Source organism: Mesocricetus auratus, unplaced genomic scaffold (assembly GCF_017639785.1).
Source record: "Mesocricetus auratus isolate SY011 unplaced genomic scaffold, BCM_Maur_2.0 Super-Scaffold_100009, whole genome shotgun sequence".
NCBI classification, from domain to species: Eukaryota; Metazoa; Chordata; class Mammalia; order Rodentia; family Cricetidae; genus Mesocricetus; species Mesocricetus auratus.
In genome coordinates this window covers 65,885,245-65,909,299 of record NW_024429193.1, presented here as the reverse complement: position 1 = coordinate 65,909,299, position 24,055 = coordinate 65,885,245, and the positions used below count along the sequence as shown (strand labels likewise).

The 24,055-nt window shown below is 50.7% G+C and overlaps 1 protein-coding gene and 1 long non-coding RNA gene across 3 annotated transcripts in view; one reads left to right on the top strand and one right to left on the bottom strand.

The window, feature by feature from the left end:
• Nucleotides 1-24,055, top strand: part of Kcnn3 (potassium calcium-activated channel subfamily N member 3) — a 156,164-nt gene that overhangs the window by 69,257 nt on the left and 62,852 nt on the right. For both annotated transcript variants that reach the window (XM_005080188.4, XM_040752385.1), the window contains one exon: nucleotides 19,237-19,655. In XM_005080188.4, coding sequence (XP_005080245.1) covers nucleotides 19,237-19,655 — 419 coding nt within the window. The remainder of the gene's footprint in view (nucleotides 1-19,236; nucleotides 19,656-24,055) is intronic.
• Nucleotides 9,333-12,383, bottom strand: LOC121142430. The gene is made up of 4 exons (XR_005879456.1): nucleotides 11,952-12,383; nucleotides 11,674-11,794; nucleotides 11,026-11,164; nucleotides 9,333-10,849 (listed from the first exon to the last, which is right to left on the bottom strand). It is a non-coding gene; the product is annotated as an uncharacterized LOC121142430 (long non-coding RNA).

Sequence of the window (24,055 nt, the reverse complement as noted above, 5' to 3'; positions counted from 1 at the left end):
TCCAGACAAACAGTAGACAGGTTTCAAGTATTCTCCAGAAAACTACAACCCCATTCGTTTGTCAACAGAAGAGCACAGTAGTTAGTGTCCACGTACTTTAAGTGCGAATCTTGGAGAGAGCTGAACGTTATGTGTAAAGTACACAGCAGGGCCCTTGCTCCACTCGAGAGTTTCTTGAAAAACTGGGTGAGAGCCCCTTCTTCTCCTCACTGTTCTTCACCACAGGGGCAGCCCAGCCACGCCCCTCCTGTCTGCCTCCTCCCCACTTGCCCTGCTCTAATCAAACTTGGAATGGCTGCTTAATCACCAGTCCATAGGGTTTCTAAACCCTATGCTCACTGTCAAGGGGAGGCACTAGCACCGTGCACTCCTGAGTGTTCCAGCTGGAGAACGGGCAGGATGGAGTGACTGTGGCTCCCGCCTACAGAAACTCTCAGTGTAGGGCAGGAAGTCTTCCCTTTTAAAATTATGGTAAAATACACAAAATATAAAATTTACCATCTTTACCATTTTTTTCTGAAATAAAAGGTCTCTTGTATGCCAGGCTAGTCTCAAACTCTGTATGTAGCCTGGGATGAGCTCGAACTCCTGATCTTCCGGCCTCCCTCTTCTAAGTGCTAGGATTACAGGCATACACTACTGTGTCAAATTTATGCCATGCTGGGATCAAAACCAGGGCCTGTGAGTGCTAGACAAGCATCCTATCAAGTGCTTCACTCAGAGGCAGAGGCCATCAACTTGTGAGGGAGTAAGGGAAAGGGGACAGTCTGGAGGGAGGAAGGGAAAGGGAGGAAGCGATAGAATTATAAAAGAACATTGTTGGTAGGTTAAGCAATCCCTTCCCCCACAGCCCTTAATCCCTAGATTAAGTGTGGTTAAATCAAGGACACAGAGATGGGAGCCAGCCCTGAGTTATCTGAGGGCTCTGGTGTCCACGATGACTCTCATAAGCATGGAGGCAGAGAGGCTTGGCCACAGAGGAAGATGTGATGGGTGAAGCCGGAGTTCCAAGCACTGGCAGAAAAGACCGGGAGGGACGGAGGGTGGGTACCTTCCAGAAGCTGGAAAAGGCCAGGAAATGCATCCCCTCAGATCTTCCAGGAGCCACCCTACTCACAAACGTGCTTAGCCCAGTGAGGCTGAGTCATCATATGGGCTCCCAAACCGTGAGACAGCACGTCTGTGCTGTTTAAGCCACTGATGCTCGGTGACCCGTCAGCGCAGCAGGATGCTGACACACAGCCGTACTGGAGAGGACAGAGCGGGGCCAATCCAGGCTAAGTCACCGAGCAGCTGTGTGATTTAGACTCTTCCTGCCTCGGCTTCCTCATCTTTAAACAACAGGGCTCCCACAGAGGTTTGTTCAGGGTGTGCAGCTAATACCTGTAAGTCACCAAATGCCTGGAACCGACAAGTATCTGTCAGATAAATAAAAATGAAAGCGCCCAGCCAAGTCTGGTTTACAGGTCTCAGCGGGATGCTCTCGAATGACTGAGGTGATGACTTGAGTCTGGTCACCAGTGAACTGGAGCAGAGCCTGCTGGTGGCTTGATTAAAACAGAGCCCAGAGGCTTGAAGGGACGACCCCTCCATTCCCTGTCACACTTCCTCAGAGCGAGAGTCAGGGCCAACCAAGTACATCTGCGAAACTGCATTTCAATGCTGACCAGTTTGCTTTCCCTCAGAAAAGAATTCAGAACCATAATATACCAGTGAGCCCAGTGAATTCTGGGAAGCACTTCAAACATCTGGCACTGGTTACCTGGCTCTGGGGCTCCTCCAAAGACCAGAGTTCTCAGAGCAGGTCTGCGAGCTCGGGTTTGCTGAAGAAGGCAAAAGAAGGTAGGACAGGCCAAGAAGGTTATCACCTCCATGTGCCTGACCTTGGAAGGATCTAGAAAACATGGCTGTGGTTTCTATTGCTGCCGTAATGAATCTGTGAGATGGTCAGAAACGGTTGTGACAGAACCATTCCCGACATCCTCAGGGCCTGGACCAGCCTCACATGCTGGCACCTAAGATGTCTGTGAGATGCTTTAATCATGACTGAGCTCCAGCCAGCTCCCCTTCCCCCACCCGATACGTGAGCCTCCTCTGAGGAGAGCAGCAAGGAGAAGGTACCCTGTGGCCCTGGATTCAGGCTTGGCCTTCAGATAGAGAATTCCGGAATACTGGATATCTGAAGACAGGCTTATGAGATGGGGTGGCCATGGATTTCCAGCCCTGTGAGGAGGGGCTGGGCAGAAAACTCACGTGGGTTGCAGAGCAGGAGTCCTGGGATACGGGTCCAGGGCAGCTGGGGTCCAGGGCAGTCATAGTCGTCAGTGGCCAGGCCCTGGATGGTGAGTATTGCTACTCTGGCCTCTCCTGTCTCACCAGACTGGCTGCTTTCTTAGCCTGAGCCTCACCTCACATGCGTCTGTTTGTGCATGTCTGGGGGTTAGCTCTGAGATCCAGGCTGAGCAGGCGTTTTCTCTCTGACCTCAGAAGTACTCCCCAGAGCCTGGCATTGTTCCAGAGAGGCCGGGGGACACTGCCACCTTGGTGACTGGTTCTCTGACTTTCTCCAGACCCTCCTCGGGAGGGAAGGGGCAGAGTGGCAGGTGACCTCGGTGGTGAGAAGAGGGCTGTTTGGAATAAGGGGCCAGCCTCCATGGCGTTGAGCAGGCTGAGCATGCTGCAGACTCCTGAGGCTTTCAGGGCCTATGATGGACTGGGCCTGGGAATAAGTACCGTTGTTTATCTCGTGTGCATAGGGTGGCTTAGCTGGGAGGGATTGGGGAGCTTGCCTTGGAGTGGAACCCTTGGGGGAGCCCTGGGAGCAGCACTGTCCAGCAGGGTTCAGGGAGGCTGGAAGCGCCGCAGAGAAATGATTGGGGCAAGGGTGCACTTTAAGGGTCAATTTCTCTCCAAGAATGGCCATGCTTAAAATAGCTCCAGCAGGCTCCACGAGTGGCCTTCCCCAGGAGACTTCTGCTAAAAAAAAAAAAAAAGAGGTTTTTATTAACTTTGTAAAATTACAGAAGCAATATCGGCTTGTTTTAGCACGGAGGTGTGTTCTAATTATTAAAGGGGGAAAATCAATAGTTCCCTGGACTGGTTCCCTGCTCTTACCTCTCCAGAGATATGAGGTGTCAACTCTGCGACATTAGCCAGAGGCGGCGGCACACCTGTGTGCATGTCTGTGCACACTTAGGCAAAAACGGGCCACCTTGTACACAACATTGAGGGATGGTTTCTTTCTTTCTTGGTTTTTCGAGACAGGGTTTCTCTGTATTGTTTTGGAGGCTGTCCTGGAACTCTCGCTGCAGACCAGGCTGCCTCGAACTCACAGAGATCCGCCTGCCTCTGTCTCCTGAGTGCTGGGATTAAAGGCGATTTTTTTTTAGTGGGGACTCACACTATGCCCACTGCAGAGCCATTTTTTCTGTTTGCTTAGCAATGCATTGCAAAGCTTTCCTAAGTCAATACACACAGGCCAACTTCATTTTAAACAGTTGCATGTTGTTCCCCAGTGTGAGCACCGTGATTTAACTGACTCCCTATGGATGTGTATTCGGGTTATTTTCTGGTTAAAAAATGGTAAGCAAGCGGTCCTTTAATGACTATTATTTGATTTCCTTATTTTGTGCATTTCTTTATTCTCTTGCCTTGGCAGAATTAGAAATGGTGATCCAGAGAGGTACTTTTTTCTTTTCAGCCACATTTACTGCCTCTAGATCCTTCTAGGCAGCCCATGTTTCCCAAGCTTGTACCTGGCACTGTGGCCACATGGAAGTCAGTTCTCAGGTGTTAGTGAGGGGCTGACAAGCAGGTCAGGCACCTTTGGGGAAACGGTTCTGGTAGGAACCTCTCAGGAGCAAGCTCAACGGGAGGTTGTGGTTGAAAACAGATGTTTATTGGGTAGGATGTGGACTCTGGGCAGTGTCCTGTTTCCCCAACCTGGGAGACCCAGCTCAGCTAGGAGCTAGCGAAGCAACAGCACTGTTCCCCTGGAGTCACTGTGAGGAGCGTACGTGTGAATACACCCCAAACGCTGTCGGCCAGGAAGAGTGGACTCCAGTGATGGACAGCGTGCCAAAGTGAGGGCAGTCCACATCAAACTGCTGTGTGCTCAGTGGAGTTCCAGACACAGGAGTGGCATGCGTACAGACACAGTAGGGAGCTGGGGAGGTGGCTCAGCAGTTAAGAGAACTGGTTACTCTTCCAGAGGTCCTGAGTTCAAATCCCAGCACCCACATGATAGCTCACAACTGTCTATAACAGCCCCATGGGATTCAATGTCTTTTTCTGGTGTGCAGACATGTGGACAAAATACCCATATACATAAAATAAACAAATCTTAAAAAAGAGAAATGGTATCAATGAAAAGCTAAGTCCCCTTATTTGATCAGCACACATGTATTCACATGTGTCACAGTGTGCCCCATTAATGTAGCCACGAGATGTTCATTAGAAAGACGCAAAGTGAAGTTCTTCTTATGGCATGACTGGAATAGCCAACTGGTCGGCTGTTCCCTGGGAAACCAGTAAATGCTCCCTGAGGGCTAATGTTTCAGAGAGCCCTAATTAAAACAATGCACGTGGCTGTGTTTGTTACTCATTTATGTGTGCATATGGGCATGCGCATACCATAGAGAATGTGTAGAAATCACAGAACAGCTTTCAGAAGTTGGCTTTCCCCTTCTACCGTGGGGGCCCTGGGGACTGAATTTAGGTCATCCACCAGGCAGGCGTCTTTACCCACTGAGTCGTCTCACTGCCTCCCGCCACTGACTGACTGACTGACTGACTAACTGACTGATTGATTGATTCATTGACTGACTGACTGATAGATTGATTGATTTACTGACTGATTGATTGATTGATTGACTGACTGATTGATTGACTGACTGATAGATTGATTGATTGACTGACTGATTGATTGATTGATTCATTGACTGACTGACTGACTGATTGATTGATTGATTCATTGACTGACTGACTGACTGATTGATTCATTGACTGACTGATAGATTGATTGATTGACTGACTGACTGATTGATTGATTGATTGATTGACTGACTGACTGACTGACTGATTGACTGATTGATTGATTCATTGACTGACTGACTGACTGATTGATTGATTGACTGATAGATTGATTGATTGACTGACTGATTGATTCATTGACTGACTGACTGACTGATTGATTGATTGACTGATAGATTGATTGATTGACTGACTGATTGATTCATTGACTGACTGACTGATTGATTCATTGATTCATTGACTGACTGACTGACTGACTGATTGATTGATTGATTGACTGACTGATTGATTCATTGACTGACTGACTGATTGATTCATTGATTCATTGACTGACTGACTGATTGATTCATTGATTCATTGACTGACTGACTGATTGATTGATTCATTGACTGACTGACTGACTGATTGATTGATTCATTGACTGACTGACTGATAGATTGATTGATTCATTCATTGATTCATTGACTGACTGACTGACTGACTGACTGATTGATTGATTGATTGATTGACTGACTGACTGACTGATTGATTGATTCATTGACTGACTGATTGATTGATTGATTGATTGATTGACTGACTGATAGATTGATTGATTGACTGATTGATTGATTGATTCATTGACTGACTGACTGACTGATTGATTGATTCATTGACTGACTGACTGATAGATTGATTGATTCATTCATTGATTCATTGACTGACTGACTGACTGACTGACTGATTGATTGATTCATTGACTGACTGATTGATCGATCGATTGACTGATTGATTGATTGATTACAGGGTCTCATGTGGCTCAAGTTGGCCCTGCAGTGCCTCCTCCCTTTCGTTTATTCCTGGCAGGGTCTCATGTAGTTCATGCTGGCCTCCCAACGTAGCTGAATGTGACCGTGAACTCCCAACAAAGGGCTGAAGTCACAGGCGCGTGCCATCCCATCCTTCCTTTTCTTTTCCGAGACAGGGTCCTCTCTAGTTCAGGCCAGCCTTGAGCTGGCAGCCCGGTGCTGGCATCACAAGCTGGTCCTTGACAGTGAGTCGAAGGGCGCGTCAGTCAGTCCAGGACTCGCGTTAGGCCCTGCTCTCAGCTCTCAAGGCTGCCCAGGGACTCCAAACCTCTTGACTGCAGTTGTTGAAAACACCCTTTAGGCCAGGTGTGAAGACTCCAAACGGCCAATAGGTTGGATTATCTGTCGGCTGGTGCTCGGGAGGTGAGCCCACCCCTGCCCCAGCCTCCCCAAGGATCCTTTCCTGGGTCAGGCCAAAACGGAAGTGTAGAGACTTCCTGTTCGGAAAACCACTCTGCTTACCCCAGACATCAAGGTGCTAGACACACCTCTGTCAGAGCAGAAGAAAGTGGAAACAAACTCCAGTTTGGCCCAAGACGGGTAAACACCAGCAGGTCACCAAACCCCCAGCATAGCCTGGGCTAGGACCCAATAGTCAAGAACATGGATGCACAAGAGAGTGGACTTTGAACGAGTCAAAGCTTGCCCTTCCTTAACTGTTTGACTATTATTGAATCCCCGCATTTTCCTGAGCCTCAGCTTTCCTGTCTGTGTAATGGGAATAGTCATACTTTCAGACCTCTGCTCAGGACTGAATGAGATGGTCCTGTAAAGCACACAGCTTAGGGTCCGGTGCCTAGAGAGCACTGCTGTTGTTGGGAGGAAGTAGCCCTCCCCCTGAAATTGGGGCTGGCTCTGCTAACTTATAGCCATCCTTCCCCAGCTTCTATTTGGGGGTCAGCTCTGCGAGCCTGGGGATCAGAGGGGCTGGGAGGTCCCCAAAAAAGGCCCCCTCATCCTGTGCGGAGATGAGTGAAGCTGGAGAGATGGGGGCAGCCCATTGGGAAGGAGCAGGGGAGGGCGCGGTAGTTCATGAGGCTCCCCGGGGCGCGGCTTGTGGTCTGAGTGCCTGGGTGGGCGGGGGCACAGGTGGAGAGGCTGGAGGGCAGTGGCGGGGACGGAGGGTGGGCTGAGCTCAGATGGGGAGGCGCTCTTTTTACCAAGTGAACTAAGAGGTTGAGCATGGCCCAGAACACCCCAAGGAACAGCTGGCAGGGCCCGGCTAGGGAAGTTGTGTGGCTTGGTTCTCTTTGGGGACATTCACTTTGTCAGCTGGAAGGTGGGTGGAACGGGGCACTTGCTAAGATAAGGGTGCGGCCGCTGTAGCCAGGGGCTGGCAGGATCACTGTGACCTTGCTGCGGTGACTAGAACTGGACAGACTCCAAACCTGCATGAGGAAGAGTCCGGTGTCTCCAGAAGCCTTGGGAGGGAGGCTTCTTGGAAACCTCCAGTGTCAAACGCCTGTTTCCCTGGAGTTCACCCCCACCGGGCACTGGGCGGCCTCCATTCCCTTCACGCCCTCCTCTGTCAGCGCTGTCCTGGATGCCTGGTGGGGTCACTTGTTTGCTCCCAGACTTCTCTCATTTCTTTCCACTGTTTTAGTTTCACGCCGGCAGGCATGGCTTATGAAATTACGTGGTTCATCTGTTTACTCTTTGCTTCCCTACAATGCACCACTCTGTGGCTCAGACTTCTTATTTACTTTATTTATCTTCTGCGTCCTAGAGCTTAGTGTGAGAGTCCACAGACACAACCCAACACGATGGATGCATGGACGGGCCGACAAGCCCTCCAGAGTAAATCCCCATGCCTGTGTATCCAGAGACTTACAATTTAAATTTTAATGTATTTGAGAATTTACTTCATGTACATGTGCATCAAGTGAGTGCAGTACCCATGATGACCAGAAGAGGGCATCAGATCCCCAGGAAGCGGCACTACAGAAGATTGTGTAGGCCACCCTGTGCGTGCTGCAAATCAACCCCGAGTCCCCTGGAAGAGCAGCCAGTGCTCTTAGTCGCTGAGCTTTCTCTCCAACCTCACACTCAGGAGCTTTTGAACTAGGCCCCAAAGCCCTCGTTTCTAGCAGCAGATGTTATCTGTCACCACAGCTGGAGGAGGTCCTGGCTTTCCTGATAAGCTGGAGGGACACAGAGGTCACACAGAGACCTGTGTAGGTGGAGAGGGAGGGACTTGGCACCGAGTGTGATGTCCTCCAGCCTTAGTCTAGAAAGCTGACTTTCTTTCTCATATTGGGCTTACTTGAAAAAAAAAACTCATTAGTGGGAAATAGAAAGCTGCAAATTGGATCTAACCCTCGCGATCCAGAGGAGGAATCTGAGAGCCAGGGATGGAGAGAAGCTCGCCAGTGGTGCAGAGCTCTGTCCCCAGCAGTCCTGCCCAGGGATGGAGAGAGGCTTGCTTCGTGAGTGAGAAACATGCTTTCTCGATTGCCATTGCTTGGTCTTCATTCTCCAAGAACTGGGGTGGGCAAAGTGATTTCTGCTCAACACTGGTCTCTGTTAGCACCCCGTGGACTTAAGGCTTGAAAATCCCCAGGGGTTCTCATGTCGTCTATAGCAATAGACTAGTGGTGATGTCTGCCAGGGTCACTCAGGAGAAGCTTGGTCTGGCTGGGACTTCACACACAGGCAGTGACACCAGCAGGTGTGGAGGATTTCCTCTCAGAGGGACGAGGGACAGGAGAGCATCACCCCAGCACTCTAGTCTCCTTGGTGCTACGGTGATAGCCCTTCCCAGCGAGGCCCAGCAACCAGCCAGCCCCTGCCAGGTCCACCAACCAGCCGGCCCTGCCAACCAGCCGGCCCCGCCAACCAGCCGGCCCCTGCCAGGCACTTACTTTTTTTTTCAATTTTTGCTTATTTATTTATTTGTTTTTTTTTTTCAAGACAAGATTTCTTTGTGTAGCCCTGGCTGTCCTGGAACTCGCTCTGTAGACCAGGCTGGCCTCAAACTCACAGAGATCCACCTGCCTCTGCCTTCTGAGTGCTGGGATTAAAGGCGTGTGCCACCAATGCCCAGCAAAATTTTAATGATTTATTTTTATTTTATGTGCATTGGCATTTTGCTTGCATGTATGTCTGTGTGAGGGTGCCAGGTCCCCTGAAGCTGAAGTTACAGGCAGCTGTGATCTATCACATGGGTGCTGGGAATTGAACCCAGGACCTCTAGAAGAGCAGATAGTGTTCTTACCATCTTTCCAGCCCTTGGCAATTTTTGCTTTTTAAATTTCGATTTTTTCTCCTTCCTTTTCTTCATCTAGTTCCATGTAGCGTTTGCTTACTAGAAATTTTATGTTCACTGTTTGTGTAGGCCCGAAGTTTATTCATCACTGACAGTCAGCTCTTGTCCTCAGGGAAACCCAATTAGGAACCGCAGGACTTTTTGATGTTGTTTCCATGGTAACCCCATAGTAATGGTGTACATACATAATATATGCTCTAAGGAGTTTATTTATCCGTAAGATATATATCAATAACACATTTTAAGGAAATTTGGATTTTTAAAAAATCTGAAATGTTTTCTTCTGCATTTAGAAAAATATTTATTTAGATTTAATTTTATGTGCACTGGTGTTTTACCTGCATGCATGTTTGTGTGAAGGTGTTGGATTCCCTGACATTGCAGTTACAGACAGCTGTGAGCTGCCATGTGGGTGCTGGGAATTGGACCCAGGTCCTCTGGAAGAGCAGCAGTGCTCTAACCACTGAGCCATCCCTGCAGCCCTTTCTTCTGCATTTTTTTTAATGGTGGGAAATTTCTTTGAAGTTTTTCCTCCCACAGAGGGAACAGCAGAGGACACAAAAGCTTTCTCCACACCTCATTTTCTCACTGTAATTTAGAAAACTTTGGAGTTGAATGAGAATAAACACTTCACGTTGGCTGCGATCTGTCTACACAGGGTCTCCCCTGTGACGGCTGAGGACGTTTTATGAGATGATTTTGCTCAAATAAAGAACAGAAGGACCTCAAGTCTTTCAAACTGGAACGGAGGGGACCAGTGACCTCTGAGACAGCTCAAACCCACTGTGAAACAAACAGGACAGTTAAAGCTTCCCTTGCCTCCCTGCCAGGGAGGCCACTCTGCACCCTGCAGCTGTCCCATGGGAGGCTCCGAAGTGTCTGGTTGAAATGATCTGTTCTGAGGTGACCAGATGGCCCTTCAGAGCTGGCTGTCATGAGCTAGTGATGACACAGCTTCTCTGTGAGACAGTCTGAGGAGGAAGGAAACCCCACCTCAGTGTGCTGGAGGGACCACTCCAGCCGACGCCTCTGGGCTCAGGCCTTGAAGGCCAGGTACCGTGGCCAGAACTCAAGGGTCTCAGTTACATCCTGAGATCTCTAAGGTCATTTTCTTCGGTACCACCAGTGGCCACTCAGAGTTAGAATACCCACACTGACCTCTTTGTCCCTGCCAGCTAATCACGTAACTTGCTGGATCTGCCAAGGGGCCTCGCCGTTCCCATAGTCCATAAACTCTGTTTTGCCTGTGGTATTTGATCTAATTACCCAGTGAACTTCCTTAAACACTTCTAGAAAACATTTTGAAAAATGACTAAACAGTTTGGAAAATAACTTTTTTATACTTTGACTTGTTTCTTGGTATCTGAAGAGGAATGTCCATAGGATGGCTGTTGGCCATGGCCCGCCCCTCCCCTGGACTGGCCAGCGCTCTACCTGAGGGGGCGGGAGAGCATGGGCAAGTGTTGTGGGTTATTTCTAGAGCATGTGACACTGAGGAGGGAGGTGCCAGGCATGGAAGGCCACTGGCTCAGCTCTCCTGGAATCACCTACCCACGTGCACGCCCCTCTTAGTGTGCGGTGATGACTTTGCTCTGTGAAACACAGTAGCTTAAGACAGCCCCTGTAACCAGAGCTGGCTCAGCCTCGGCGTGGTGGTTCTACAGAGCTTCTGTCACGAAGCTGGTCTAGGAAGGCCTCATTGTCGTGCCTGGCAAAGTTGAGTGACAGGAAAAAATGAGGCCCTGTGTCTGCCGTAAGGCCCGCAGACCGATCTCTTAAGCCTCGGATGCATTGCATTTTATAAAGTCCCATTGGCCAAAGAAAGGCTCAGACTGGAGAAATTGAAAATAAACTATGTGGGGTGAGAGGTGATACCACACTTACAGAAGCGAGTGGTTCCGTGGATGTTTTCTGTAAGCCACACGTGGTACTTGCCCCCAAGGGGTGCCGGAGTCCCGTCTTGCCCAAGAAGCTCTCCTCCGAGGGGCCTCATCTGCCTCTCTTATGCTAGAGCCACTTGAGACTGCAAAGGGTCCCCGAGACACACGTTTGACTCATGCTTACGTCCCCACAATGTCCTAGCCTAGCTGGCTCTTGCTGGCTCCTTCACTGAATTGAGCCGAGTTGAACTGAATTACTTCTGGCTCTTCTCTAATTACGGCCCATTAGGAATCTCTCTGTTGTGTCAGCCTCTCTCCAGAAGCGCTCAGAGTGACTCCTGCTCTCAGAGTTAGAGAAGTAGCAGAAGGACCCAGACTGGGGCAACCTCTCACCATCCAGGGAAGGACCCAGACTGGGGCAACCTCTCACCATCCAGGGAAGGACCCAGACTGGGGCAACCTCTCACCATCCAGGGAAGGACCCAGACTGGGGCAACCTCTCACCATCCAGGGAAGGACCCAGACTGGGGCAACCTCTCACCATCCAGGGAAGGACCCAGACTGGGGCAACCTCTCACCATCCAGGGAAGGACCCAGACTGGGGCAACCTCTCACCATCCAGGGAAGGACCCAGACTGGGGCAACCTCTCACCATCCAGGGAAGGGGTGGGACTTGGGTGCCAATGTCGCCTCTGCAGGCTGCCCCTTCCCTTCGTGAGAATCTCTTTCTCAATGAAAGGCAGCAAGATTCAGCAATTTAGAGACGGAATTTCCTGCCCAAGGAGACAGTGGGCAGGGTCAAGCACAGGCTGGGTCAGGAGAAAACTTCCTTGCCAGCCCCAAGTGTCTTACACCTCTCCTTTTCAGGGTTGTCTGTGGCCCTGCCTTGTGACACATCCTGTCATCACCCAGGGCCTTGCAGGAACTCACCGGAAGCAATCAGGCTGGGTCATCGAGACCAAGTTCTGGGGGCAGACAGTTGCCCTTTCATCCAGATCCCTCTGGTCCAGCACCACTCAGGATCCTGAGTCTAGGGCTCCTGGTTCAGCAGGGCAGGGTGCTTGTCACCAAGTCTAATGACCTGCATCCAGTCCCCAGAGCTCACATGGTGGAACAGGAGAACTCGTTCCGGCAAACTGTCCTCTGGTCTCCACACATGTACATGAGCACGCCAGAAATAAACAACGTAATAGACATAATCACAGACATCGTTTTAAAGCTAGTGAGAGAGGCTGCTTCCAGGTTAGCTCTAGAGCTTTCTGATGTTGGAGATCACTCGGGGCAGTGTCTTAGTTATGGTTTCCATTGCTGTGAAGAGACACCATGACCATGGCAACTCTTATAAAGGAAAACATTTACTTAGGGCTGGCTCACAGTTCAGAGGTTTAGTCCATTGTCGTCATGGTGGCATGCAGGCAGACATGGTGCTGGAAAGGTAGCTGAGAGTTCTACATCCGGGTCCAACGGCAACAGGAAGAGACTGAGACACAAGTCCTCCACCAAGGCCACACCTCCTAATAGTGCTACTTACATGGGGGCCATTTTCTTTCAAACCAGAAAGGCGGTTTATTGCAGATTGGACTATCATCTGGGAATGGGGCAGCGTCCTCCATGGCATGAAATGTATCATCAGGCCTTGGTTGGTCACAGTCCTAGCAATGAGTTTCTTGCAGGAGTTTCCACTCTGGATCCTCCATAAAGCAGTCATTGGCTCCTACTCCTCATTCACCAAAAACTGACGCAATGCCACAGTGTGCCGGTACTACCCCAGGCGCTGGAAGTGAGTGAGTAAGCCTGGGCCCTGCTCTGAGGAGCTCACAGCACCAAGAACACATGCTAAGTGGGAGGCGCTGGCGGGGAAGTACCACAGAATTCTGGCTCCTCAGAGCAAGACGCATGTGCTGGCAGTGGCTTTTTTCACCCCCAGCTTGACGTAAGCTGGAGTCATCTGGGAAAAAGGAACCTCGGTTGAGGAAATGCCTTCATTACATAGCATGCAGGCAAGTCTGTAGGACATTTCTTGATTGATGATTGGCGTGGTGTGGTGTGCAGTGCCACCCCTTGGCAGGCAGTCCTGACGTGTATAAGAAAGCAGGATGATGAGCCATGGGGAGCAAGCCAGTGAGCAGCACCCTCCACGGCGCCCCAGATGATGGGGTGATGGGCTGTAAGCCAAATGAGCCCTTCCATCCCCAGGTTGTTTCGGGTCCTGACACTATATCACAGTGTCTTAGTTAGGGTTTCTGTTGCTGTCAAGAGACAACATGGCCATGTCAACTCATATAAAGGAAACCATTTTTATTTTTATTTTTATTTTTTTTTGGTTTTACGAGACAGGGTTTCTCTGTATTGTTTTGGAGGCTGTTGGTCCAGCTTGTCCTCGAACTCACAGAGATCCGCCTGCCTCTGCCTCCCGAGTGCTGGGATTAAAGGCGTGCGCCACCAATGCCCGGCAAAGGAAAACATTTAACTGAAGTGGTGGCTTAGACTTCCAGAGGTTCAGGCCATTACACGGCACCACACAGGCAGTCAGGGTGCTGGAGAAGTAGCTGAGAGGCCTACATCTTACAGGCGACAGGAAGTAGTCTATCTCACTGGGAGAAACTTGAGCATATGAGACCTCAAAGCCCACTCACTCAGTGGCACACTTCCTCTAACAAGGCCACACCTACTCCAACAAAGCCACACCTCCTAATAGCGCCACCCCCCTTGGGGGCCATTTTCTTCCAAACCACCACAGACAGAAACCTGAAACAGTGCACATTGGGGACCATCATGAAATTCTTCATCCGCAGAGGAGGAAACAGCCCAAAGAGAGGAAAGACTTTGCTGCCCACAGTCACATAAGTGGCAGCATTCAGTAAACATCCACTACATGCTAAGATTGAGGTTAGGCATGGCAATAGTAGAGACCAAGGGACTTCCAGCTGTACTCACTGGGTCCCAACCCTGGTTACACTTGAGTATCACTGGTGGAGAACAATCCCAGTGCCCAGGAAGCTGAGGTAGGAAGACAGCAAGTTGACGGGCAGCCTGGGCTACATGACAGAGTACAAACAAAAGTAAGAACGGTCCCAGGGGCAGCCCCTCCCACCCCACCCCACAAAGACATCAGCCCTCCCCTCCCACAGGTTCAGAATCTGAGGATGGACCTTAGCATGGAGACGCTTTTCTTTCCTTCCCCCCCCTTCCCCCTTCCCCTTGCTCCTGTTGTGAAAGGCAAAGGGAATTTTAACAGGCCTCCGAGTGGCCCTGATGTGCAGCCACACTGACAGCCACTGGTCTAAGTGACAAGACAGACGAAAATGCAGCGAAGACCGATAAATAGCTGAAACTTGTGGTTGGCAGGGAGTGAACAGGGGCTGAGGGGCTGCAGGGGCATCTGCCGGAAGTGAGGCCGCGCTGCAGAGCTGTGGTTCCAGGGGTGGCAAGCACAAGGCATAGGCTTGTGTGGGAGAGCCATGGACACGCTGGGAGACGCCCGGCTCTGCAGAGCCACCAAACCCTGCCATGGTGCCTGTCCAGCAGGTGCTCTCAGTCTGTAGCCTGAAATAGTTCTCCTTGTTCCTCTACTCCAAACAACCTCCCCCAACGGCAGTGCTTGAAAATGCCCCAGCAGCAGCCCTGTGATCCACCTACTTAGAGAACAGTCAGTGGGGTGCAGAGGAACAGGTGAATCGTCCCGTAATGGAGACAGTCAGACAGACTCCAGGCTAGCACCCGGTTGTGGGAAGCTTCTGTCCAGCCCACCAGCCTCTGACTGTGACTACCCAGTACAGCCCATCTTCACCCAGCTCACCAGCCTCTGACTGTGACTACCCAGCACACCCGCCTCTGACTGTGACTACCCAGTACAGCTGCCTCTGACTGTGACTACCAGTACACCCGCCTCTGACTGTGACTACCCAGCACACCCGCCTCTGACTGTGACTACCCAGCACACCCGCCTCTGACTGTGACTACCAGTACACCCGCCTCTGACTGTGACTACCCAGCACACCCGCCTCTGACTGTGACTACCCAGCACACCCGCCTCTGACTGTGACTACCCAGCACACCCGCCTCTGACTGTGACTACCCAGCACACCCGCCTCTGACTGTGACTACCCAGTACACCCGCCTCTGACTGTGACTACCCAGCACACCCGCCTCTGACTGTGACTACCCAGTACAGCTGCCTCTGACTGTGACTACCCAGTACAGCTGCCTCTGACTGTGACTACCCAGTACTACCCATCTTCCTTGCGTCAGGAAACAGAAGTGCACGGGCACCTGAGAGCCACTGGGGACACTACCCCAGTCCAGCTCTTTCCTGTTGAGCTGTGGAACTTAGTGGAGACCCCATGCTTCAGTTAGACGATGTACCAGCCCAGTCCCCACCAAGCAATCAAAGGAATCCGTTACTCATTGCTTCGGTTCCTACTGCGTGAACCCAGTTACTATAGCAACCAAATGCGCTTCTTATTACTGGATGGAAGGCTTTAATTTTGTATTTAAAGAGTTTGGGCAGATAGTCATGTTGCCATGACTCGAGCTGTCGGACTGCAGTTAGGAGCAGACAGACGCCTTGGAATGGCCATAGATCTGTCTTTCTAATTGATGGATCTGGGTCTGGGAAAACAGGAGGCTCCCCTGGTGCTGCGCTGGAATCTTTCCCTGTTCCCAGATGACTCCCGACGAGAGGCCCCTCAGCCAGGCGCTCTCATGGAGGACTCTACTGCCCCTGCTGCGTTTCTCCATGAGGCCTTGCTTGGCTATCCGCCCCTCGCCCTCCCAACAGACAGCAGGCCTTTAACACGTGTGCTGAACATGGGTTATGAGTTTCACATTTGTTATGGCTCTGTATGGTCACAGGACAGGAAGCGGGGAAGCCGGGGCTCAGTGATATTGGGGTCTGGCCCCTCCATGGACACCTCCTTTGCCTCTCAGTGGCCGGCTAGCGTGTCTGGAACGTGATCCCACAGCCCGTAAATGTCAAAGGCAGACACTGAAAGCAAGAAGCACCCCCCACCCCACTGTCTACATCACGTGACTCACCTGTTTGCCTTCTGTTTGTATCGGGCGTGCCAAGGACTATTTGACTCCCAAGGTTTATTCTTGCAGGCCTGGGCCCAGGCAGCGCGAGTCTTCTCTTCCTCCTTGGGAAGGCGGTGGAGAGGGGTTAGGGCCTACTGGTGGGGCCAGGCCTTGGATGGGGTAGCTGCAGTCTGCTGCAGGCAGAAGTGGGCAGGGGAAGAGCCTTGGTTCACCCTCCCCTGGCCATCCCTCAGCATACCGTGCAGTTGTCCTTTCTCCTTGGTGGATGCTGGGTTTTAGGCTAAACTCATCCTTCCCCCGTTCCTGCCGCATTGTCAGCTCCTTCCTCTCGTAGCCTGACTACTCACTGGCCTTTCAGAACCGGCCATCAAGGCAGGGTTCAGGGGTCACCCTCCCTTCAGGATATGCAAGTGGGGTCCCTGCCCTCCGAGGCTCTCTGTCCCCAAGCATCAGCTGAGTTGAGCACAGGACCTCCACCCTAGCTCTTCACTGAAGGCCAGCAGAAGCTACACTGGAAGGCAGCGGCTCCCTGGGGCTCTGGGCAGGACACATGGGGGTGCGTGGCAGCAGAAGCCGGGAGGTACTGGGGTGTGGTGGGCACCTCCGCTGTCCTGACAATAGCCTCAGCCAGGCCCCAGGTGCTTAGGGCCTTCAAGGCTCCTCTGTTCAGAGGAAAAGACTGAGCTTGCTGAAGGATGGAAGTGCAGTCCCTGAACAGTTATCACACGCAGTGGGACCGCAACATAGTGGGGCTTCCTTGGGGACAAAGGCTGGGCCTTTTCCAGATGCAAATCTCAGCAGAGGAGGGGCAAGGCAGGTATCCAGGGAACGCCTGCTGGAGTGGGTCCTTGTGAATTGGCCCCAGGATCCAAAGCATTGAAGGAGGCCGGTGCTGGGGAGGAATGGAGACAAAGCCAAGCCCAGTCCCCATTGTGTGGAAAGACCAACATGATTGCCTTTGTAAGGCTTAAAGTAACAGTCAGAGCTAATATTAACAATAGCTAATAGTCCCCACTCTGCTCATAATAGCTAATCGTGTGATAGGTGTTACGCAGTGTTAGTTGCACACTGGGTATACTATTGTGCATGATATATGCAACTGCACTGTTGTAGCCTCTCTGATTTGCTTGCAGCAGATGTCACATCCCCAGACAAGAGAACGGAAGGGCAGTGAGGTTCAGTAACTCACCCAGGGTTACTGAACTGGTTAGCACTAGGCTCAGGAGCCGGGCATTGCTCCAGAGTACAGTTGCTGTCCCTTCTGAGTTGGCGTCAGGATCCTGGCCGCCCGGTGAGCTCAGTGATACAGGAAACACCCCTCTCCATCATGCCGCACTTGCTGAGACTGTTTTTGTTTCCCCTTTAAACACACAAGCACTCTTCATCCTCCTTAGCACAGAGTAACGCATGGTGGCTGGACCCTTCGTGCTGGAAGGAACTTGGCAGTGCACAGCAGAAAAGTCTGACCAACACTTGCCTCTCCCGCGACCTTCCTTCAGCAAAGTGCTCTGCCCATTGGATCTGCGGGAGTTTTGTCCACACACCAAACGTGCACACCAAAGGGATGTTCTGCAATTTCAACCCATTCTACTTGAAGTTAGCATTTGATGCCACTGGCTCCTGGCCTGGTCCTTCAGCTCTGGCCTCTCTTCTAAAGTCTACACGGGGCTGACTGACCAGCTGTGTGTCAGGGCTCCTGTGACCTGGGCCTAGGATTTGATTCATCTGCTGGAGCCAGGTGCCCAGCTCAGGGAAGCATTTGCATAGTTTTTCTTTAGGATGGTTCAGAGAATCCTGTTAGCAGCCAGCTGGAATGGACTGGCGGGGCAGGAGTCTAGGAAGGGTGTGGAGCTCCAGGGGCTTCTGTGGGTGCCCCGCCTTCCAGGTACCTCCATGTGCTCGGCTATCTAGAAGTCTCCAGACCTTGTCCTTGGGTTCTGCAGAGGCTCACTGTGTGGCACACTTGATGAAATCTTTGCCACTGATGCCACTCTGGGGAGGTGGGACTGGCAACTCTTCTCTTCCTAGCCCTGACCCGGTGACTGGCGAGTGCTTCCCAAGCAGTCACAACATGGGCAATCAGGAGATTTTGGCTGTGCTAGCCACGGGGCTCAGTGGTAAAAACACTTGCCTGACTTGTGTGAAGCCTTTGGTTTAAACTCCAGCACTAAATAATAGTAGCCAAGTGTGAATACCTTTAACCGTAGCACTTAGGAGACAGAAGCAAGTTGATCTCTGTGAGTTCAAGGCCAGCCTAGTCCACACAATAAAACTCAGGACTGCCAGGGCTACATTGTGAAACCCTGACTCAAAACAACAAAACAAAACAAAATGCAACACCCCCAAAGACTCATCATTTTTGAAGCTCATTGTGTGTATGTGGTATGGGGTATGTATGTATTGTGTGTGTGGTGTGCACATACGTCTGGTGTGTATGTATGTGTGTGTGCATGTGTTATGTGTACATCTGTATGTGTATGCAAGTGTGATGTGTCTGGTGGATATACTAATGTGTGTGTATGTATGTGTACATATGTGTGTTTGTGCACGTGTGATGAGTGTGTGGTATGTACATATGTGTGTCTGTGCATGTGTGATGAGTGTATGGTGGTACATATGTGTGTCTGTGCATGTGTGAAGTGTGTGTGGTGTGTACGTGTGTGTATATGCGTGTGTGTGTATATGTGTGTGTGTGTGTGTTTGTGTGCATGTGTGTGTTGCTGGGATCCTCTGTGTGCTCTGCTGCATCCCATCCCTCTCCTGGGGTTTTAGTAGCTGCATGCATCAGCCAAGTTGAAGACCAAATGTATCCTTTCTGATTATAAACCTCAATAGTCAGCTTGTTGTGCTGGCTTATTCTTGCAATCCCAGCACTGCGAAGGTCGAGGCACGAGGATTTCCACGAGTTTAAGACTAGCTGGCTACAGGGTGAGGCCTTGTCTCAAACAGACAGACAGACAGACACGCATGACAGTATCCTAGGAAGTAACCTCCCGAGGAGGAAAGCAAGGTGCCGAGAGTGGGCATCTGAGCCAAGGCCTCCAGCTGCCCTGAGGTCTCGACTCCACTGAGGCCCTCACCACAGGTGGACCCCAGGCTAATGGAACCCCATTAGCTTCTTCTGTGACACCCCTGCTCACCTGTGCTGGCCACACTAATGCGCTCTCTGCTCCCCCAGCTCTTTGTGATCGACAATGGTGCCGATGATTGGCGGATAGCCATGACCTACGAGCGCATCCTTTACATCAGCCTGGAGATGCTGGTGTGTGCCATCCACCCCATTCCCGGAGAGTACAAGTTCTTCTGGACCGCACGCCTGGCCTTCTCCTACACCCCGTCTCGGGCAGAGGCTGATGTGGACATCATCCTGTCCATCCCCATGTTCTTGCGTCTGTACCTGATCGCCCGAGTCATGCTGTTGCACAGCAAGCTCTTCACTGACGCCTCATCCCGGAGCATTGGGGCCCTCAACAAGATCAACTTCAACACCAGATTCGTCATGAAGACGCTCATGACCATCTGCCCCGGCACGGTGCTGCTGGTGTTCAGCATCTCTCTGTGGATCATCGCCGCCTGGACTGTGCGAGTCTGCGAAAGGTATTCCCGGGAGCCTCTGAGCACGGTGCGGGGAAGGGAGGAGGAGCAGGGAGGCCCAGGTCTAAGATCTGATGGAGGAGGCAGGAGTGTTCTCACATACCTCAGAGGAGAAAGTGGGGATGAGAAGAGGGCAGAGCTGGCTTAGCATGTTGAAACATCGAAGCCCAGGTAAGCTGGAAAAATACACAGAACTAACTTTTGTTCCTTCTTTTAGAGCAGTGTGTCAAAACCTTCCTGTTACATCTTAACCCCTATCAGTATTTACTGATCTTTTTGTATGCTCTCCTCTTGGGGATGAATGGTGCTTGCTAATGTTTTAAAAGTTCTGAGTGCTATAGTAAGGAAACCTGTTCATTTTTGCTTAGTTCAAATTTCCTCATCGACAGAGCTTTTATTTTTTAAAATCACACATCACTGCTAATATGTCCTTGCTCAAGGTTTGGTCCATGGATTGACAGTATCAGCATCATTGGGGGACTTGCTAGAATACAGGGTGTTAACCCCAGAATCACTAACTCAGCACTGATATTCTAGAAGTTTCTCACCATGATTCATATGTACTTTAAAGTCGGAGAGTTATGATGCTAGTGAAATAGATTCACGGAAGATTTTAGGGGGCTGGTGATTCAGAGGGCTGGTGATTCATAGAGCCGATGATGGGAGAGAAGGAACTGAGCCCTGAGGGCTCTGCAATGAACAGCCACCCTTGTGGGTCCCGTTAAGACCGCTACTACCTCCCTCCTTCACCCCTCAGGCCCTGTTGGTGACACCTGTCCTTTTCAAGCTGACGCTGTATCTCGCTCTAATCATATCTCCCATGTAGAGTCCAAATCCAGGCAAGGACTCTGGTGTCTGCCCGAGAACCTGTAGTTTCCTCATTTTAAAGTAAGAGTCACTTGAAATGGATAAAACCATGCTCCAGGGGCAGAGAGCATCTCTGTGTGGGGAGGCACAGGGAAAATCCGTGCTGCTCACACAGATCCAGGTAGCTATTGCTAAGCATCAGTACTTACAGTCTGGCTGTCACATCTTCCATGTGCCCATATCCAAGCAGATAAAAGACAAGACGGAGAATTTAGTGGAGAGTGGCTTGAATGAATTTCACGTGGGGGCTATGAACTAAATTCTTCCCTGGTTTTGGGTTGCTCAGTCAGTCTGGTATGACTCTCAGATTTCAGACTGAGGCATTGTGCGGCCCGGAGCGTGGTCTTTAGAATGTGAGGGGCAGCCTCTGACTTCTGGACTGGGGGACTCTGACAGAAGCCACACCGCCCAGCTATCTAGAGCTAGCTCAGCAGAGCTTCTCCAAGCAGGGATCCATACTAAACAAACAGTTCTCCGGAACCTTCTCTGGCAAATCTGCTCCTGCAACAGAGAAAGGGGTGCTCTGTCTGCTTCCAACCCCAAACTCCTCATGGGACTATTTTGTTGTTTATCTGAGACAGGGTGGGCCAGGCTGGCCTTGAACTTGTGATCTCTCTGTTCTGTTTGCACATTCCCTCCTTCTGCTTCCTCATGCTGAGACGACAGGTGTGTGCCACCATGCTGCTGCCTTGGGGGACTCCCTGGGCTTCAATAATGAATGAAGGATAATGACACTTATTTTGTAGGATTTATTGTTCAAGTTGAGCAAAGCGATCCTTGAAAACTGTGTCTTGCCATATAATGGCAGTCAGTTAATAACATACATTGTATAATCCCCAGGTAACTCGGAAACTTTGTGGTTGCCTTTTTTATAACCAGAACAGATAGACGCCTACCAAATGCCCGCTGATACTCAGCCTTTTTTCCTTTCTAAACATCAGAAGTCAAGGTTTCCCACAGTGGTAATTGAATTTGTATAGCTCTTTGGGGCACTTGAGGTTTTCCATGTCTGTCCCCATTGTCTGGCATGTATTTTGATGAATAGACAGCCTGAACATACAACCAGACACCTACAAGTGAGTTGCATTGTTTATTGAAACTGTCACAAGTATGGCAACTTATTTATTCATTTCTGGAGAATAACCACATTGTAGAGAGCCTAGTTTTCAGAAGTATTTGCATCACAGTTGATATTTAATCCCCTCCAAAGCTTCCAGGTCCAGGTTGGGTTAGTCTGGTTAGACAAGGTTAGCTTGCATTAAGATGTATTAGGCTTAGGTTAGCCTGGGTTAGCCCAGGTTAAACAAGATTAACCCTTGTTAAACTAGGTTATCCTGTTATGTACAGAATCCCCGGCTCCTTTGCTCAAGACCCCAGCTGAAGATCAGGAAATGAAACCAGCCTAACCCTCCCATAGGGATGGGTTGTGTGGTCACAGGCTTTCTTCAGGATGGGTTAGGCATGTGGTACCAATCACAGGGACAGTGCCTTGGCTCCTGCTTCTCGCTCTGCTGGCTCAATATCTCATGATCCATGTTATACCTGCCTAACCCAATAACAGACCCAAGGAATACTGACCGTCCTCACACTGGAGTTGGCTGCTGGAGAGTAACTGAATTGAGGTCACAGGGCTCCTAAGTGTGCAGTCAGAATGCAAGCCTGATTTCTGCCCTAAACTTCAAATTTATCTTGTCAACCCAGGCTGGATCCTATGGGGACAGGAAGTTGTTTTCCAGACTGCCCTAGCCATGTTCTCAGTCTGAGGTCTGAGGGTCACTGTGGTGACACAAAAATGCCAGGCTTGCATTTTGGTCTTCTCTGATGTCGTGGCCTTGGTCACTCTGCCATGCTCTTTCCAGGACTGACTTAATGTTCAATGGAGTCTTCACGCGTGTGCATGCGTGTGTACACATGCACGTATGTCTGTGCAAGTGTGTATGTGTGGGCATGCTCATGTGTGCATGTCCATTTGTGTGTGCGTGTGCAATGGATTTGAGAGGGCATCTGCTCTACCTGTGTTGATTGGGGCACTCATTCCTTCATCTCTCAAGGGAACTGCCTGACTCAGGGCCACACCCCTTACTCAGGGCTGGCAGGAACCCACTGACTGTCTGGGGAGAGTTTAAGGAGACCTTTGCCTCCTAGAGCATAACTCTCTAGGGCCACCTAGGGGTCCCTAAGGGATCACCTGAGGTTTCTGTTACCATTGCTTGTGCCTGCTCTCTGTGTTGATACTGAGCGCAGCCCCACCCCCAGCTGCCTGTCCCCAAATATCGCGGTCTTTGACTCTTGTCCAGAATCTGGCCTATAGGACTGAGAAAGCATGTACAGAACTCGGGTAATCAGGAAAAGCTCTCTTACAATGACAGCCAGCTTCTTTCAGTGCTGTAGGTAACCCTGTGCTTCCCAAGGTCAAATCATAATGGTTGAGACACTGAGACAGGGGTTGTACTGGGGGAGTGAAGAGATGGACCAGGGTAGGAGAGGGATATGGAAAAGATGACCTTGATCTCTCTCAGCTTGATCTGATGGTGACTAGGTCACCTTTGGCGTTAGAGAGGGCAAGTGACTTGTCAAGGGCATTAAACACCATGACAGGTTCTAGAACCTGCTCTTGCGGCTGCCACCCAAGCCAGGGTTTGCATATGGCCCAGGTGGCTTCCATCAGCTGGACTTGTCTCTAGCTGTACACACATATTTCTGAAGTTGCTATGGAAATCCGTCTTCAGCAAGATGCATCTTAGAAGTCATTTCTCCCATCTGGGGTTGGGTTTTATGGGACAATAAACGTTTTTCCATCTCCTGCCAAGGACAGACAGGAGTTAATAATGGTGTGGAGGAGCCTGTGCTGGGAGGGCAACACCTGGTTTCCAGGAGGGCAGTGGCAACATCAGCTTGTTTTGCTGGGACCCAGAGATGCATTACATCAGTGCCTCGGAGGCCTGGCAGTTGCAGCGCTCAGCATCCTCCAGGATTCTCTTGGCTGCATGCCCACCTCCCACAGGCCTCCCAGGCCACCCCAGGAACCTCCTCATTAAACACTGTCAAATGCCAAGCAGCAGTAGAAAGGGAACAGTGGAGGACCCGGGTCCCAGGGCACCGGGCAGGGGAAGTCGGCTTTCCCTGCACATCCCAGGCAGTGCTGTAGCAGCCTTCGAGTGTGTGTGTGTGTGTGTGTGTGTGTGTGTGTGTGTGTGTCCTTGGAAGGAGCAGAAAGACCTCCCCAGCACCGACAAGGAAACCCTCCCCATCCTCTTGAATGGCTGGACGCCTTTAGACTCTTCTGCTCTGAGTCTCCAGTTTGGATGCAGGCTGTCTGTCTCAGGGTCTCTAGACTATCTGCAGGTGTTTGATTTTTGCCTTGTGAATTTTCATTTTTTCATACAGATATTTTAATGAAGAGTTGGTTTCTAGAGATCTGGCAGTAGAGCCAGAGAGAACCAGGCCATTCTGGGGTTGGGGTTACAACTCGGGGGAAATACTTGCCTAGCATGCATAAGGCCCTAAACTGATCCTCAGAACTGTGGAAGAGAAGG